This window comes from Giraffa tippelskirchi, chromosome 4 (assembly GCF_054371585.1).
Source record: "Giraffa tippelskirchi isolate mGirTip1 chromosome 4, T2T-mGirTip1v1.2.pri, whole genome shotgun sequence".
Lineage (NCBI taxonomy): Eukaryota > Metazoa > Chordata > Mammalia > Artiodactyla > Giraffidae > Giraffa > Giraffa tippelskirchi.
In genome coordinates this window covers 190621030-190639460 of record NC_137278.1, presented here as the reverse complement: position 1 = coordinate 190639460, position 18431 = coordinate 190621030, and the positions used below count along the sequence as shown (strand labels likewise).

The window sequence follows — 18431 nt, the reverse complement described above, 5'->3', positions numbered from 1 at the left end:
GATACTCTATGCCACATTTACACCAACTGCCTCACAAGCTTCTTAGAAATATGTATAAAATTATAGTAAACGAACTCTTTAGATAAAATAGGCCACATTCATTTTATGGTAAGATTTTGTGTCAGTGGTTTTAGCTCACAGCCCTTTTCTCCTTTCTTTGGGATTCTCGGTTATGTTCAGTGCATCCTATTGCTGAATTTATGACCCCTTCTCTCCCAGGTAAAGGAGGTAAGTCTATATGTGAACACATGTGAGATGCAGGAACAAAACATAGCCTGTGGGGGGGCTCTCCAGGTGCCTCAGTGAAAGAATCCACACGCAATGCAGGAGATGTAGGTTCAATCCCTGGGTCAGGAAGATCCTCTGGAGAAGGAAATGGCAACCCACTCCAGTATTCTTGCCTGGAAAACCCCATGTACAGAGGAGCCTGGCGGCCTATGGTTCATGGGGTAGCAAAAGAGTCGCATACAACTGAGCGACTAAACAACAAGGACTTCCCTGGTGGTCCAGTGGTTAAGACTCTGCACTTCCAACTCAGGGGGTGCAGGTTCAGTCCCTAGTTGGGGAACTAAGATCCCACATGCTGTGTGAGCTGCCAAAATTTTTATTTGGGCTTCCCACGAGGCTCAGTGATAAAGAATCCATCTGCAATGCAGGAGACTTGCAGGTAACAAGGGTTTGATCCCTGGGTTGGGAAGATCCCCTAGAGAAGGAAATGGCAACCCACTCCAGTATTCTTGCCTGGAGAATCCTATGGACAGAGGAGCCTGGTGGGCTACAGTCTATGGGGTCACAAAGAGTTGGACATGACTGAGTGTGCACACGTGCACACACACACACACACAGAGCCTGTGGGATCACTCACTATTTTGAGTCATAATCTATAATACACACACTCACATACCTGCCTTTTTCTCTACCTACTCAAAATGAGAGAAATTTGACTTATTAGTATAATCTATGTAAAAATGAACTATATTATAACGCCATTCTATCTTGCTATTTTTGCTTGAACAAAAGTTTCTGATAGATTTTTGTTCAATGACCAAGAAAAGTAGGTAGGAATGTCTGGAAATGCTGGTGGGAAAATTAAAAGAAAGTAAGTATCAGAGTTTTCTCTGTTGATCCCCACCATCGATCTGTGCAGTGATTAGACAAAGCCCTCACAGCTCTGTCGTAATGAATATGTGAGATGATGGACATGAAGATTCCGTGTATGAAAACGGTCACTTTGATCATCATCAGCTATGATCATGAATTAATTGAAGGTATTTATCATCAGGTTTGATGTCAAATACTAAATGAACTTTGACATACATCCTCACCTGGACCACACATCCTCATCTGGATGCCAGCCTGACCTCTTTCAAGGAGTGCTGAAAAGGACTGCTTAGACTGAATACGATACAGTCACAGTGTGGCTTCCATGGCTATTTCTGCTGCTTCATCAGGGAATATCTCTCCTTCAGAAAAAAAGAAGATATCTATGGATTTCTTCACATGATATAGACCCACTGGCCTACTATGTCTACCTCCTTTATCTAAACAGTAAATGTGGGGTTACTTAGCAACCAATCTTACAGCCACCAAGACTTTATAAATGAAATCACAGTGGATGGAAATACCTTGTTGATATTCACCAGAGCTAACTGCAGTCAAGTCACATAGAAAGATTCTTCCCAACTTCTGTCCCATCTACAACACGGTCTCAGTGACAGGAAGAAGTGGAGAGGTTTTCTATGTGAAATATTTTCATCCACTTCTTTGAATAATTCTCTATTCACCTAAGAGATGCCAAAAGTGAAAGTCGCTAAGTCATGTCAGGCTCTTTCGGATCCCCATGGACTGTAACCTGCCAGGCTCCTCTTTCCATGAAATTCTCTAGGCAAGAAGAGTGGAGTGGGTTGCCATTTCTTTCTCCAGGGGATCTCCCAGACTCAAGGATTGAACCCAGGTCTCCTGCATTGCAGGCAGATTCTTTACTGTCTGAGCCACCAGGGCAGGCTACACACAGAAGTCCTTGCTGTATGGATATCTAATGCACATGCATGTGGATGTGTGCGCCTGTGTATGTGTGTGCAAGAACTCCATAGGGTCACGTATAACCACAGAAAGCTAAATGCAAGACAGCCTTTAAAGCTTGGACAGGAAAGCTGGGGAGAAAGAGAGAGGGGCAGCAAGAGATCAATGAAGGGACTACCCTACAGAGAAAGACGGAGAAGAATAAGCAGGAACGTGGGGAGCGGTGTGAGGCAGCAATGAATGAGGGACAGTGAAGCCGGAGCAGCGAGGGAGGCAGTCAGTCGGCAGCCCCCGGCCTGCTGCTGCGGCTGGCAGCCGGACAAGAGGGAACAGATTCCAGCAGCAGGGGCTCTAATCTGTCAGCAGCAGTCCCTTCACGTGTGATCGGCCGGCCCAGCTTGGGGACCAGTGCCAGTCTGGGCGCACTGACCCCACTGGGCCCTCCCGGAAGAGAATGCACCACTGATGAAACCCTGAAGGGCCGGGGAGGGCTCCCCGACCCCCAGCCCCCGCCACTGCCCTCCTCCCTCCTCCACCGCTCCGGGTGCCCCTGTCTGCAGCACGGGGTCAGTTTGCTCAGCAAGGCCTTCTCAAGGTCAGCCAGGCCCAACACCCCGCTTCCTCCTGATCCTTATCGGCCACACCAGGTCCTGGAGGATTCTTTCCGAGAGGTGACCATCTACGCATCCATGACAGCTCCACTGGAGAGGAAACGGAGAAAGGCTCAAACCATTACTTATTTAAAATGTGCGAGGTCTTACAGAGATGCCAAAGCCACAGAACCCTCTCTACTCTCAAGAAGCTTGTGTTCGTTAAGCTGACCTTGGCCGGCCGTGGTCCAGCCCTCACTCGGGCTTCCAGCCCATGTCTGTAACCATAAATGACAGCACTCGCGTTTTCTGGCAACTCGCCTCCGTCCTTACCGCCACCCAGCCAGCCTTTATCCTCTGGTGGGAAGAGAGAGCAGATGGAGAAATGACTCCCACTCAATTCCTAAATAACACCAGCTTCGATTCCCATTAACTGTGAATTTGCACCCTTGTCTGGGTAAGAACAAGGGAGCAAGGATCATGGGGACATTGCCAGACCTGGCCAAAGGTTACCTGGGGAGCCCTGGCTGCCTGCCAGCTCCTCCAAGGCTGTGGTCAGGTGGCCAAGAGGGGTGTGTTCTCTGCGGAGTGTGGCTCCTCCCAGTGGGACCCCTGGGTTCTGCCACTGCCCTGCCTCCTATAGCCAAGGGACAGCTCTGAGATTCTGTCCTCACATTTGTGAAATCCATTCACCATCCTACCTACTCTCTCTCTTTCTCTCCCTCGAGAATACATATCTTAAAAGGGTTGAATGAGATGAGCACCGAGGCCTCTCACAGCTGCGGTGCTCTGATTTTAAGGGCAGCCAGGGCTTCTTTAAAGCTTGATTACTATGCAGCAGGGTGAGGGGCTGAAATCCAGGTCCCCCAGACAGATCCAGGCATCACGCTGCCCAAGCCTGGGCCTCGGGCTTCTTACAAACATACAAAATGGGCATAATGGTTCCTGCCTTCATTCATGCTTTTATGCACAAATATTTATCAAGTGCCTACAATGCAGACAACAAAATATTTTAAAATAAAATTTATACAACATGTCAGAAAAGTGCTACACAGAGAAAAAAAGCAGGAGATGGGGACAGGGAGCTTGGGAGGGTGGGAACGACAAGCTGCCCTTAAAAGGGTGATAAGAAAACGTTTCCCAAGGACATTTGCATGGATCAGGATTTTTGCAGGGATCCAGTTAGATAACCGCACTATGCCGGGTGTGCAGAACGCATTCAGAAAGGCAGTCAACACTGGGGTTATTAACTTTGCCAGCCTGGTTGGCAATGGGGCTGCTTTTGAGCATGTCCCTATGACCCTCTTCTTAATCCTGACCATCGCCACCAAACCACATGCTTTCTGAGGCTAAGCATGCTCTGAGGATGAGTCTGTTTGCTTCCTTCATGGAAAGCCACAGCCCTGCACTGCTCTTGCTTCCTTTCTCCTGAGACCATCCTATTCCTCCCCACGGATCCTGGACCACCTATGTCTTCTCACCCAGAGCAGGTGGGCATCCCACTCCCTCCCCAAACTGTCCTCAGTGGAATGGAAGTCTCCTCCCACTCACTCCCCCTCTCTATTTCCTGCCTTCTCCTCCAAATTGTAAATAATTTTTTAGAGGAGGAAAGAAGAGACTGAGGAGGAAGAGGAGGACGAAAACGAAAGAGAAGAAAGAGGAAAGAAACACCAACCATGACAGTGTGTAATGAAATGTATTAGTCGCTCAGTCATGTCTGACTCTGTGAGACCCCATGCCCTTCTCAAGGGAATGGCAACCCACTCCAGTATTCTTGCCTGGAGAATCCCATGGACAGGGCTACAGTCCATAGTGTCGCGAAGAGCTAGACACGACTGAAGCGACTTAGCATGGCACAGGACTGATTCCCTTCTCCAAGGGATCTTCCTACCCCAGGGACTGAACCCAGGTTTCCCACATTGCAGGCAGATTCTTTACCATCTGAGCCACCAGGGAAGCCCCAGCTATGTCCCTGGTAAGTAAAGTCAGCCATAGAAATCAATAGTGACTAAGGAAGGAATCGTGCAGGGGTCTCAGTGTTAAGCAGTTCAGAATGCTCTTCACTGAATTTAAGGGAAAGAAGTCAGACTCATTTGTTGAAATGACCATCTATATATCTGGCATGAGGAAGGTGAAAGACTAGAGAAAAACAGGAGAGCTTGAATAATGCTCACATTCAGCCATTCCTCCATGAATAGTTTAAAGCTTGCTTTGCCTGAATTACAATCAGCAATGAATGTATCTTTTAGAATTGTTATTAGATTCTTCAGTTATTTTCCAAAATTTCTATTTCCTGCTACACCACTGGGCAGCTGAAGTCTCTCTATACACAGGTTGTGTCTTGCTTTACTAAACATTTCATGTGAAAAATGGAGCTTTCTTAGGTTCTAGTAGACTTCTTCAATCAGGTAAAGACCACCATGCCTAACAGTCCACTTAGAACAATGCATTTGTGGGAACTTTTGACTCACATATAAATTCCACGAAGTGAACCTATAATAACTATTTGCCTTACCTTCAGTCTGCCTGTGCTTGGCACTCCACTAATATTTAACAACAATAAGAGATGGGTGGGGCTTCCCAGGTGGCACTAGCGGTAAAGAACCCACCTGCCAAGGCAGGAGACCCAAGAGATGCAGGTTCGATCCCTGGGTCAGGCAGATCCCCTGGAGGAGGGCATGGCAACCCACTCCAGTATTCTTGCCTGGAGAATCCCATGGGCAGAGGAGCCTGGTGGGCTATAGTTCATAGGGTCGCAAAGAGTCAGACACAACTGAAGTGACTTATCATTCACACAAGAGATAGGTAATGACCAAGCTGGTCTTGCCCACAGTGCCTAAAAACTAACTGACTCAATTCCTAGTTTATTTCTTAACCTCGCAGCATTTTTCAGGCCAAGAGAGGCAAGGAGGCATCCCGCGGGAAAGATCCCGCTAACATAATGGTTTTGAGGATGTTGCATCTACACCAGTGTTAGAGGAAGATCGTGTTCATCACAGCTCTTTTAAAAACAACCTAACAAAGCACCTTCCTTCACATCAGTCATCCTCCTCCCTCAAAGACCTCACCAGAGGAGGATTCTGGCCTTTTGAGATGGCAACTTTCACAAGGAAGGAAGAATTTGGGGGTGGCAGGGGCTAACACAAAACATTTGTTGAGTAGGAAAGCTGATGACACCAGGGGAAAATAATTAAGCAAGATTCAGGTGGTGCTAGTGGTAAAGAATCTGCCTGCCAGTGCAGGAGCTGCAAGAGATGAGGGTTTGATCCCTGGGTCGGGAAGATCCCCTGGAGAAGGAAATGGCAACCCACTCCAGTATTATTGCCTGGAAAATTCCAGGGGCAGAGGAGCCTGGTGGGCTATAAAACATAGGATTGCAAAGAGCTGGACACATCTGAGCACAACAACAACAAGATAAGAGATTTGCTATGTTGAGATCTCAAAGAGCAACTGCTCTTTCTACAAGTCCCCAAAGTTACTATGGATGAAGAACAAGAGTATTGGATCCTCAAGACAGAAAGGGAGCCCAGGATGAAACTGGAGCCCATTATACAGAGTGAAGTAAGCCAGAAAGAAAAACACCAATACAGTATACTAATGCATATATATGGAATTTGAAAGATGGTAACGATAACCCTATATGCGAGACAGAATAAGAGACACAGATGCATAGAACAGTCTTATGGACTCTGAGGGAGAAGGTGAGGGTGGGACGTTCTGGGAGAATAGCATTGAAACATGTATATTATCATATGTGAAACAGAACACCATTCCATGTTTGATACATGAGACAAATGCTCAGGGCTGGGGCAATGGGATGACCCAGAGGGATGGGATGGGGAGGGAGGTGGGAGGTGGGTTCAGGATGGGGAACACATGTAAACCCATGGCTGACTCATGTCAATGTATGGCAAAAACGACTACAATATTGTAAAGTAATTAGCCCCCAACTAAAATAAATAAATTTATTAAAAAAAAAAGGGAGCCCAGAGGTGAGCAGCAGGCACACCACCAAGGTTCAGAAATATGCTGGCCAAGTACTGGAGGCACACTGAGAAGGAAATTCACCATCACCCATTCCCCTAGGGAGATGATAAAGGAAACATACAGATATTTGCCTATTTCTTGTTGTTGTTCAGTGGCTCAGTCACGTCTGACTCTTTGGGACCCCATGGACTGCAGCACTCCAGGCTCCTTGTCCTTCACCATCTCCCAGAGTTTGCTCAAACTCATGTCCATTGAGTCGATGATGCCATCCAATCATCTCATCCTCTGCTACCCCCTTCTCCTCCTACCCTCAGTCTTTCCCAGCATCAGGGTCTTTTCCAAAGAGTTGGCTCTTCATGCCTACTAAAAGCTACCAATCTTGTCTAGCTCAGGGGAATAAGAGAGGCTTTAGACAACTCGCCTGATCACTTCCTAAACACTTCCAGATCATCTGGTAGCAAAAGGTTTTCAGGCTTTTCTGAGCAACTAAGATCCTTCACTTCAAGAATGTATGGCATAAGAAATTCTCCAACTCTTTCAACCAAATAAAGTTCCCAGTTGGAACAAAATGTTCTCAGCATGTCTTGGTATAAGGGCGCTGTACTACATTTACTAATAAGGCATAGATGAATACTATAAAGTTCTAACAGAAAATGAATACCAAGTAGGATTGTCATACTTGGCCAAAAAAGAAAAAATAATACAGGAGCCCTGTTACATTTGAATTTCAGATAAACAACAAATTATCTTTTAATATCAATATGTCCCATGCCATAATTGAGTCAGACTTACGCTTAAAAAAATTCGTCACTTATCTGAAGTTCAAATTTAACTGGGTTTCTGTATTTTTCTTGCAATCTTGGTAAACAGCTTTGTCCAGGAGCCTGTCTGGATATAGGCACCAGGCTTCCAAGAGCTAAGAAGTTATCAATAAGGAATTTGGATCAATGGGGGATAAATAACATTCATTTGACAGTGAAGGAAATAGCTCATTTTAAGGATCCTTTCTGAGAATGCTTATACATCATTAATTTTTTTTTCCTCCTGCAACCAACAAGTGCGTGCATGCTCAGCCAGTCAGTTGTGTCCGACTCTTCACGACCCCATGGACTGTAGCCCGCTAGGCTTCTCTGTCCATGGAATTTTCCAGACAAGAATACTTGGGTTGCCATTTCCTACTTCAAGGGAGATTCCTGATGAAGGGATTGAACCAGAGTGTCTAGTGTCTCCTGCACTGGCAGGAGGATTCTTTACCACTGAGCCACCTGGGAAGCCCAACTAACAAGTAAATCCCTTCGAATATGTGTTTCTGTTTGGGATTCAGGCAGAGCATAGAGCTTCCTGTCTGTGTTCCCCAAGTCAAAACTTAGGAATGTCCCTCACGTGGAAAGAATGCCACAGTCTCAGTCTTGTTAGGTATGAATGAGGGCCTTCCCTCCCCTTGAAATACTGCTGGGGATGGATGGACGACAGGGTCTGTGAATGCTCCTGGGTTTTCAGAAGGTGAGGCAAGAAGCCGTTTCCTGACTCTGTATTCCCGGTGCCAACCTGGGCTGGGTGCTCCCCAGATATGTCCTGAGGAGCCTTCCTGGGGCTGCTGCTGTTGCGGGGAGCTAAGCATCAGGCCAAAGGAAAAATCCTCCTTGGGAAACAGCTCAGCATCTGCAATAATTTCATTTGCAAGATTTCCTGCTGTGGCTAAATGCGGTGGCAGCTTGGTTTGTTATTTAAAAGAGTGACCCTAGTGAGACCAGAGCGCTGATGGGAGGGGGGAGGGGCTGATTTCAGATCAGGAGAAGGAGGAGGAGCACTGAGGATGCCTAATTGAATTTCACTGATGAACTGAGAGTCCCTGTTAGTCAATCCCAACCTTTCCTGGGTCCTAACAGAAAAACTATTCAAATACTAGTATTCAAATACTAAGAGAGGCTAGGCATTGGATTCTAGAACCAGGGGCAGCTGCACTGGGGAGAAGGGGAATGAAAAGGCAATGGAGAAGCATGAGGGGTGTGGGTCCATGGACAGGGGAGAAGTCCTGTCCAGGGGAGATGCCCAGCAGACAGTCAGAGACAGAAGCCTGGAAGATTCAGGGAACAGGGGCAGAAGAGAACCCGCATGGAGGAAACAGTGGAGAGGCGCTCTGGAAAGTCTGGTGAGCCCTTTACACGGAGCACTTGGCAAATCGAGGGAAGATGGACTGTCCCTCTGCTCTGCATTGGTCTCAAGGAAAGTATGAATAATATGGACTGTGCCATCTTTGTTCTATTTAGGACCACTGTGCTGAAGAAGGTGGAGGTGGGCATTTGTAGCCCTCTTGACAATAAGCTGTAAGCAAGGAGTATGGAGGACTGGGACTTCCCTGGTGGTCCAGTGGTTAGGACTCCGAGCTCTCACTGCTGAGAATCCAGGTTCAATCTCTGGTGGGGGATCTAAGATTCCACAAGCCATGGAATGTGGACCAAAAAAAAAAAAAAAAAAGGAGCACAGAGAATAAAGGAGGCTGCCTTCCTGAGAGGCCAGAAGAGATGGCGACAAGGTTAAGACCAATTATGGTTTCAAAGATATGGTGATTGGAGACCAGGCTTCACAGATACCATTTACAGTCTAACATGCAGTCAGCCAGATGGGAGGTACTATCTTCAGATGGCGGCTTACCCAGAGGAAGTTTTAAGATAAAAGCAGGCATTCCTGAACTATATTTATGGACACTAAGGTAATACCCACTTGACTTCTTTGGCAGATGCTTTCATCTTGATATTTCTTTATTGTTAGTTTTGGTTTTAATGAACAAATATTTGGAAAAATCATCTGAATCAGATTTGAATTTAACACTAACAATGAGGAGAAAACATGAATGTACAGAACTGAACACGTAGTAAGTTTTTAAAGGAAATGTCCCTTGTCTCGAAAAGAGAAGCAGAGCAGCGACGTTCCTGCGGGGCAGGAGGCACTGGGCGATACGTCCTGCATTCGATCCAAGGATCTTTCTCATGCTGCATGAACAAGGCAGACAGAAGCATCTCTGATTTCACAGAGCGTACAGGGAAGAGAGGTGATAAAGCACATAATGATAATCATCTTTATTGGAAAGGCAGAGGATGCAGGGCAGGTGTGTAACAGAGTGATGTCAGCCCAGGGCTCAGCTTGCAGAGGAAGGGATGCCAAGACTGAATCCTGAGGGATGATGAAAAGGGGGCAGAAGAGGACACGAGCATCTGTGTACTGCTGGGCAGGGGCACCTGGGGAGCACACTGAGGCAGCAGTTGGGGCTGGAAGGGACAGAGGCCATGGTAGTTTCAGCCTGGCAGGAAGGTGGCATTGAAGAGAGAGAGCTGCACGAGACACTTTCAGAAAGCCAAGAAGGCTCACGCTGTGGAAGACTCTATAAACCATATTAAGGAGCTGCGACTTTATTACAGGAGCAATGAAAAGCCGCTGAAAGGTATTAAGCACGAGAGTGATGAAATCACATTTTCATTTTAGATCACTCTGACCGCAGAGGAGATTGAAAAGAAGCAGAACTGGGAGCCAGAAGGCATTTAAGAGGCCCTGCAGCAATGCGAGTCAGAAGAGGTGGACTGGGATACAGCACAGGGGTGAAACTAAGAGAAGGCTCTCCAGGGAGAATCCACAGACAAGGTCATGGTTGGCTGGGGCATCAAGGAATCTTGGGACATTTTTACTGTAGGCACTGGGTAACAAGAGGTACTCTTTATAAGGGGCTTCCCAGGTGACTCAGTGGTAAAGAATCCGCTTGCCAGTGCAGGAGACCCAAGAGATACAGGTTCAATCCCTGCATCGGGGAGATCCCTTGGAGAAGGAAATGGCCACCCACTCCAGCAGTCTTGCCTGGGAAATCCTATGGACAGAGGAGCCTGGCAGGCTATAGTCCATGGGGTCGCAAAAAGTCAGACACAACTCAATGACTAAATAGCAACATCCCTTTATAAGAGGTGCCAATTTCGCTAGAAGAGCGTGGGGAGGGTTGATGGGAGATGAGACAGCAGTTGAGCTCTGGATATGGTGTGGTCAAGGGCACAGAGCATCCAAAGGAGAACAGATGTGGTCAGAGTTAGAGGATACACGTGGGGCTCAAGGGAGACGCTGCAGCCAGAGACATCAATTTGGGGGAACTTACAGACATTGCACTCTCAGCAGTGGATGAGAAATCTAGCAGAGGGTCTAGGACAGAACCTTGAGAGGTACCAATATTTAAGAGAAGTGTAAAGGAAGGGAGAAGGCAATGGCACCCCACTCCAGTACTCTTGCCTGGAAAATCCCATGGACAGAGGAGCCTGGTAGGCTGCAGTCCATGGGGTCGCAAAGAGTCGGACACGACTGAGCAACTTCACTTTCACTTTTCCCTTTCTTGCACTGGAGAAGGAAATGGCAACCCGCTCCAGTATTCTTGCCTGGAGAATCCCAGGGACGGCGGAGCCTGGTGGGCGGCCGTCTATGGGGTCGCACAGAGTCGGACACGACTAAAGCGACTTAGCAGCAGCAGTAAAGGAACAAGCAAGCTGGGAGGCCAGGACAGATCTGCCAGGAAGGCAGGAAGAAAACCAAGACAGTCTTTACCAACAAATGGGAATAATGAGGGATGACAAAGAGAGCAGGGAGTTCAAGGTGGGGGAATGTCAGGGCTGGATCCCAGGTCCAGTCACAGAGAAACTACCTTTAGTTTCAACTCTGAACTGGGAACGCAGTCGAGAGGCTATGGAGTTCAAGTCCCTTCCAGAAGTTAAACAAGCATTCATCGGTACACATTCAACCTCCTATAAATACAATATACTTGAACCTCTCCAAAGTACGCTTTGTAGTATTTTATTTTTTAAGCTGGGTGGAGGGTACCCAAGTATGAATTAAATTTTTCTGAATATGTTTCTATATGTCTGATACAGTTCATAATAAAGGTGAAATGGATACCCAAAACACATTGTTGAGTGAAATAAAGTAAGGTTATTGAACAGTACGTCTGGTTAGAGTTTCATTTATGTAAAACTGTAGATTCATCTCCACACAGGTACACATGCATAGGGAGCTAGTTAGAAAGACGGTAATTGATTATTTCAACAATGATTGTTTCTTGAGATTTAAGGTCTTTTTTACTTTTGGTGGGGGGGCCCTCTTCCATATTATTTGAATTTTTATTGGAGTATAATTGCTTTACAAAGTTGTGTTAGTTTCTGCTGTACAATGAAATGAATCAGCTATTGGGCTTCCCAGGTGGCTCAGTGGTAAAGAATCTGCCTGCCAATGCAGAAGCTGCAGGAGATGCAGGTTCCATCCCTGAGTCAGGAAGATCCGCTGGAGAAGGGTCTCCCTCTTGGACCCCCCTCCCACCCCGCACCATCCCACCCATCTAGGTCACCACATGTAGCAGCTTTATACAAATAACAAAACCACAGAAGCAGAGTACAGAACCTGCACCTGACTTGTTTATACAACAGCCTCTGTGAGGATGTCCTGCCATCAAAGTTGGATTCTGACTGTAACTCGCCAGGCTTCTCTGTCCATGGGAAGGGGTGAGGCCAGGGAAGCAGAATTCCACCCATATCTTCTCATTCAATAAACCAGAACAAGGGCAACCATAAAAGTTGTTTCTACAATGGTGCTCTCACTTAATCTCAAAGGCAGAGAGAAGAGAAGCAAAAAAAAATTTCTTTAACTAAAAACAATTTTTTAAGTAATAATAACAAAAACAATATATGTTCAATGAGCCAAAAATAAAAAGACATCACCATACATGTAATATCTATTTCTGTCATATTTGTAATGTCATATCTGTAAAGACAAACTATTAATAACTAATTCCTGGTGGTGAGCACACTGCTATTTGTTGTAAAATTCTTTGTATTTACTAATTTTTAACTTTCTTCAATAAGATCAAGAGTATTTATTAAAAAACAAAAATAAACCAAGGGACGAACCCTCTTCACGTGCCTACAGACTCAGGTACCTTATCCCCTGTTCCTTCTCGGTACAGCATCATCCCAAAGGTAAGGAGCCAATCCTCTCTCATGTCTATGCCTGTCTCATCTTTCCCAGTGTAGCCATTGGACAGATCTGCGTTCAACTCCAAACGGAACCTCTTAGTTTCAGCATGGCCTTACACAGTTTACATCTACAAGCCTATTCTCTTATATCATAAAATGCAAGCAATTTTCAAAAGCTGCCTAGTAGAGTTGTTGCCTCGAGGGTTAAATGAGGTTGAACACACAAAACTCTTAAGAGGAAGACCAGACATGTGGGAAGTGATCAAGAAGGAGGGGAGCTGTTCTGTATTTCTTAAAACAAGAACACAGCACAGCAAGCTCTGAATCTGGGTCACCCCCACCGTCACTGGCCCTCCCAGGGGCCAGCCTTCAACCTCAGATACCGCGAACTGCTCCTCCCGGTATGTGAACCTCCGACCCAGTCTCGGAAGCTCCCCTCTGACCTCCACCATCGGTGCACCCTCTGCCACATGCCCACCTGTTCAGCATATTGGACTGGTAGATCCTCTTCTCGTGGGTGTTGTAGCAGCTGCTCTTGGGCTCGGGGATGAAGCTGTGCTCAGACAGCATGTCGGAGGCCGCGGTGGTGATGATGGCGATCCCGTCCCTCACTCTGGCAGGGAGGCCGTAGTCCCACTCATCGTAGGACACAGAGACCAGGCCAGTGGGGAACTCCGAGGGCACTGTGTCCGTGTCCCCCGCCACCAGACTAGGCACAATCCACGTGTAGCCGTAGCCGGTCAGCCCTACTGAGTTAGCCACTTCGAAGATGTAGGTGGCCTCTTCCTTAGTACAGTAAAGAAGAATGATGGGGCTCTGAAGTTTCTTGAGCTGGTTCTGGATCTTAGAATCCCCATCGTCCAAGGACATGTCCAGCAGAAGGACCTCCTCCAGCTCCCAGCCCACGAAGCTGTTCTCGATGGTGCTGCGAATCTTGTTGACAAAGTCCTGGTAGCCGGGGAAGTAGGTGGTGACAATAGAGAAGATATACCAGTCATACTCCTCCATGATGTTGAGCATCACAGAAGCCTGCTGTTCAATTGATGGGCCGAACTGGAAGAACATGGAGGATTCATCCTAGAGCGAGAAACATAAAGAAAGAAAAAGAGAGAGAAAAGTCAGAACAAAGATGGTGAGGGAGAGTCTGAACCAGCTGGACACAGAGGTTTGTTTGTGTCAATTACTCTTTCCACGTTAATGCCTTTAAAGATGGATATGTTTGAATTGCAAACATTTGTAATACTCTCCTTCTTAAAACCTTCCCTTGGAGAAAACCAACCTGGGTCTATGTTCTCCTTGTCTGAAGTCCTCGAGGCTACTGCAGAGCCCTAGGCAGCCTCCGAAAATCAAATACGTTAGTATTTCTAGAGCAAAATGTAGGAAGAGTCACAAAAAGCAGGATAAAGACTAAATGGCTTCATGTCAGTTGAGGTCAGGTTTCGCTGTCAAATGAGTTATATAAACACAGATTGCTCTTTCCAATTTTTGAGACTTTTGGATTCATCAGATGTGGGTGTGTTTCATTCAATCCAGAGAATAAACCAAAATGCCCTCACTCTGCCCTTAAATCTACCTCAAGTAGGGCGGGGGCAGGTGAGTGGTCCAGCAGGTGAGTGGCACTCAGGTGTGGCGAGCCGGGAAGTGCGCTGTAGCACAAGACTTGATCAGTGCATTGTCTATAAAGACATAACCGTTAAATGAACAGCACATGGAGTTTTCTCTCTGTCTTCTACTCTGGTAACGAGGCATACAGGTTAGAGTGAGGCACAGACAGTCTACGTAAGCTACAAGTTACCGTGACTTATCTTCAAGGTCATCTGCGATTAAGCCTGTATTCGAGAACAGCATATAGAGAATAGCTCTTTCTCTTACCTCTATAACGCCAGGGTTCTCCGTCTGACCTGTGTATTACACACAACCCTCCGTCAATTCTCAGCATCTTACGTTTTCTCCCACTTTGTGAGGGAGAAGCCATTTTACATTTCCCCCATTTGAAGCTGTATTGCACCTGCCATTTGGACATGTCAGGCCCTGCATTTTATCTCCATCTCACAGCTAGAAGAATCTGAAACCACAAAATGAAGACCTTCTCAGCCTCGTCTTTCTGTTTCAGTCTATTTTCCCCTGAGTTCCTCCTGGGTAATGGCGTCTCTTTTCTTGGCCAGTGGCCCCTGTCTCCTATCTGATGGTTTATCTCCATTTTATAAATATCCAAGCTAACAAAATTGTGTCTTTAATTCAAAGAGGGCAGTGCTTTTTTATCCCCAAAACCAGAGCTTTGAAGCATGGTTACAAGAGATCAGGCTTTTAAACAAAATGATGCAGTCATTTCTTAGTTCAGAAACATATTGTTGTACAGCTGAGAAATTGCTGAGTATTTTTTGGGCACTCGCTATTGGAAAAAAAAAAAAGCAGGCTGGGAGATATCCAGCTGGTATCCAAAGACCCTGATTCGGCAGCGAGAGCTGCCAGCCCAAGGCTCTGCCAGGGCTGTGTGTGCTTCAAGTGCCTTGAACTCTTCACATTTTCTCACAAGTGATCCAAATGAAACAGGAGCTGCTCAGTCATTTGGGGTTAATTCCTTCTGCTAAGGGTAAAATGGTGCTTATAATGGCTCCCTCCCCTGGCTTAAACATACAGTCCAAGAGGAGCCTCTTAGGACCATGGAACTCAGGGATATAGAGAGGGTGGGGCACCAAGAATGCAAAGGGAGGGAATGGAAATTATTTCAGAATAAAAGAAAGCCCAGGGCCAGATGGCTTCACAGGTGAATTCTACCAAAAGTTTGCTGCTGCTAAGTCGCGTCAGTCGTGTCTGACTCTGTGCGACCCCATAGACGGCAGCCCACCAGGCTCCCACGTCCCTGGGATTCTCCAGGCAAGAGTACTGGAGTGGGTTGCCATTTCCTTCTCCAGGGCATGAAAGTGAAAAGTGAAAGTGGAGTCGCTCAGTCGTGTCCGACTCAGTGACCCCATGGACTGCAGCCCGCCAGGCTCCTCCGTCCTGGGATTTTCCAGGCAAGAGTACTGGAGTGGGGTGCCATTGTCTTCTCCATACCTAAAGTTTAGAGAACAGCTAATACCTATCCTGCTCAAACTCTTCCAGAAACTTCAGAGGAAGGAAAACTCTCAAATTCATTCTACAAGGCCATCATCACCCTGATAGCAAAACCAAACAAAGATGCCACACACATACAAAAAAATTACAGACCACTCTCACCAATAAACATAGATGCAAAAATCTTCAACAAAATTCTAGCAAACAGAATCCAACAACACATTAAAAAGCTCATATATCATCATCAAGCGGGCTTTATCCCAGGGATGCAAGGATTCTTTGATATATGCAAATCAATTAATGTGATACACAAAATTAACAAATTGAAAAATAAAAACCACATGATTATCTCAATAGATGCAGAGAAAACTTTGGACAAGAATAAACACCCATGTATGATTAAAAAAAACACTCTCCAAGAAAGTAGGCACTGAAGGAATCTACCTCAACATAATAAAGGCCATACATGACAAACCCATGGGAAACATTATTCTCAGTGGTGAAATACTGAAAGCATCCCCTCTTAGATCAGGAGCAAGACAAGGGTGCTCCCTCTCGTCTCTATTATTCAACCTAGTTTTGGCAGTCCTAGCCACAGCAATCAGAGAAGATAAAGAAATAAAGAGAATCTAGATTGGAAAAGAAGAAGTAAAACTTTCACTGTTTGCAAATGACTGACACTACATGTAGAAAACCCCAAAGATGCCACCAGAAAATTACTGGAGCTAAGGGTAAAATGGCTCCCTCCCCTGGCTTAAACATACAGTCAAAGAGGAGCCTCTAAGGACTATAGCAAAGTTGGAAGATATAAAATTAATACTCAGAAATCCCTTGCATTCCTAGACAGAACAGAACAGTGATTTTTTTTTTTTTTTAACGTGGCCAGCCCCTACTCCTGGTCTTCTATTTCAATGCCAAGTATGGACTGCTCTTCAGGTGACACTGACCTTGTTCTTGGGTCATAGGATAGAGTGGGAATCCAAGACAGCAAAGCTTAATTATGACAAGACTTGTCAGGGGCCCACAGAGAACCACAGTAACAGGAAAGGAAGGCCCGTGACAGAACAACTTACCCAGAATGGTTGTGATCACTTTAAAGTGACAGCCATTTGTTTTCCTTGTTACTTTCAGCTAAACTGGGGAGTTTGCAGGATTCTCAAATGAGATGTATTATCACTTGAGTTTTCACCAGCCCAGTGGACATGACAAAGGGACAGATGCATCCAAATATACCTTAAAATGCACAGGCTTAGGATGAGATGGGTAAAACTACTACCCATTCTATGATAAATGAACATATCTTATCACAAGGAGGTTCTTGAACACCCACAAAGCTCCAGCCACTGTGCAGCCACAGATGATTCCAAAACACAGCTAGAGATAGCCTTGAAAGAAAACCCATGGGTGTCCATAGTAAATGAGCCCATGCTAATGAGACTGAATTTAAAAGAAAACCAATCTACTGTATACCAACCTGACCCTCTCCTTCTTAGTCTTCTCTTAAAACTCCCTCACAAAAATAAATGAGCTCTTAAAGAAACTGCCAGCTATTATGTGAAGAAAGCCAATAAATAGTGAAAGTAAAAAAAAAGAAGAATTTAATGTGGTTTCAAGTTACCTCCACCACATCCTCATTTTACCTACTAATTCTATCGTTTTCCACAATCATCCTTTTCTGATTTCCTCCACTCCTGTCAATGCCCAGTTCAACCATGTTATCTTGCCAGTCCTTCATTAAATAAGGAGGCTTTATAAGGCGATTTTATCTGGGGCACCAAGAGGAAGTTAATGAAACCAAATGGGAATCAAGAGACAAAGTTATAGCTTGGGCGAATGTTTCCTGGTATAATGAGTGGTCCAGCGTTATTAATTTAGTTGACACATCAATCTGGTATATAGCAGTCAGGAACAGAACAGCTCTTTTTCAACAAAGCTTTGGGCTAACTGTAAGTTGTAAGCAGTGACAGCCTTTGCAAATTATGGTCACAGCCACAAATCAAAGAGCAATCTTCATGTGTGCATGGAGTGGAAAGGACTGTGGCCATGCATCCATCTTGACAGGCTCCCAGCATGCACTGTGATCACCACAAGAAGTAGCATCTTCTAGGATGAAGGACAGGGATATAACTCAGCTCACTATGCTTCCCCACTAACATTTTTATCTCCTGGTGTCATTACAAAATGTTATGTGCACGGGTCCTTGGAGCAGTCTCCTCAGATTCCCATTCAAATTAATTATATGAATGTACTTCTTCAACTTGCCTCCAGAGCACCTGTAAAGCAGTCCAAGATAAAGGGTTACCATGACTGATAGGTGCAGTCAGCACAGGGAAGCTATGATGGGACATTAGAGCCTGTCAGTCTGGAACTATTATGGTGAACGCATCACGTTGGTGTTCATGGTGTTTATTTGCTAATAAGAAGAAACAAAAACAGGTACTGTTTTCATTCTATTAACTGTCTCAGAAAAATAACTGCCTAGAAAATTGGCAGTACATGAGATTCTTCTTCTGCATCACTGAGATCCCTTACAGATCCACTTCAGACATAAAGGATATACCAGCAATGGGGTACAGCTGCCAGTTCACCCTGGGGACTGCATCAGCTGAAGAAAACCCCCTCACTCAAAGTGGATAGAGTGTACGGAGTGACCGGTGGTCATGGAGTCTAAAGACCTGGTCCTCCTGCCTTAATTCTGGGCAACTCTGAAGGATGTGCCTGTCTTCAGAACTTCCCACAAGGTTCCATTAATACTGCATCAAAGGACTTGCTCAGTTGT

At 45.7% G+C, this 18431-nt stretch overlaps 1 protein-coding gene across 7 annotated transcripts in view; it reads right to left on the bottom strand.

Moving 5' to 3' along the window:
• The window catches only part of GRIN2B (glutamate ionotropic receptor NMDA type subunit 2B), an 815960-nt gene that overhangs the window by 215585 nt on the left and 581944 nt on the right, over positions 1–18431 (bottom strand). For all 7 annotated transcript variants that reach the window (XM_081589234.1, XM_081589233.1, XM_081589232.1 and 4 more), the window contains one exon: positions 13074–13672. In XM_081589234.1, the coding sequence (XP_081445360.1) occupies positions 13074–13672 (599 nt within the window). The remainder of the gene's footprint in view (positions 1–13073; positions 13673–18431) is intronic.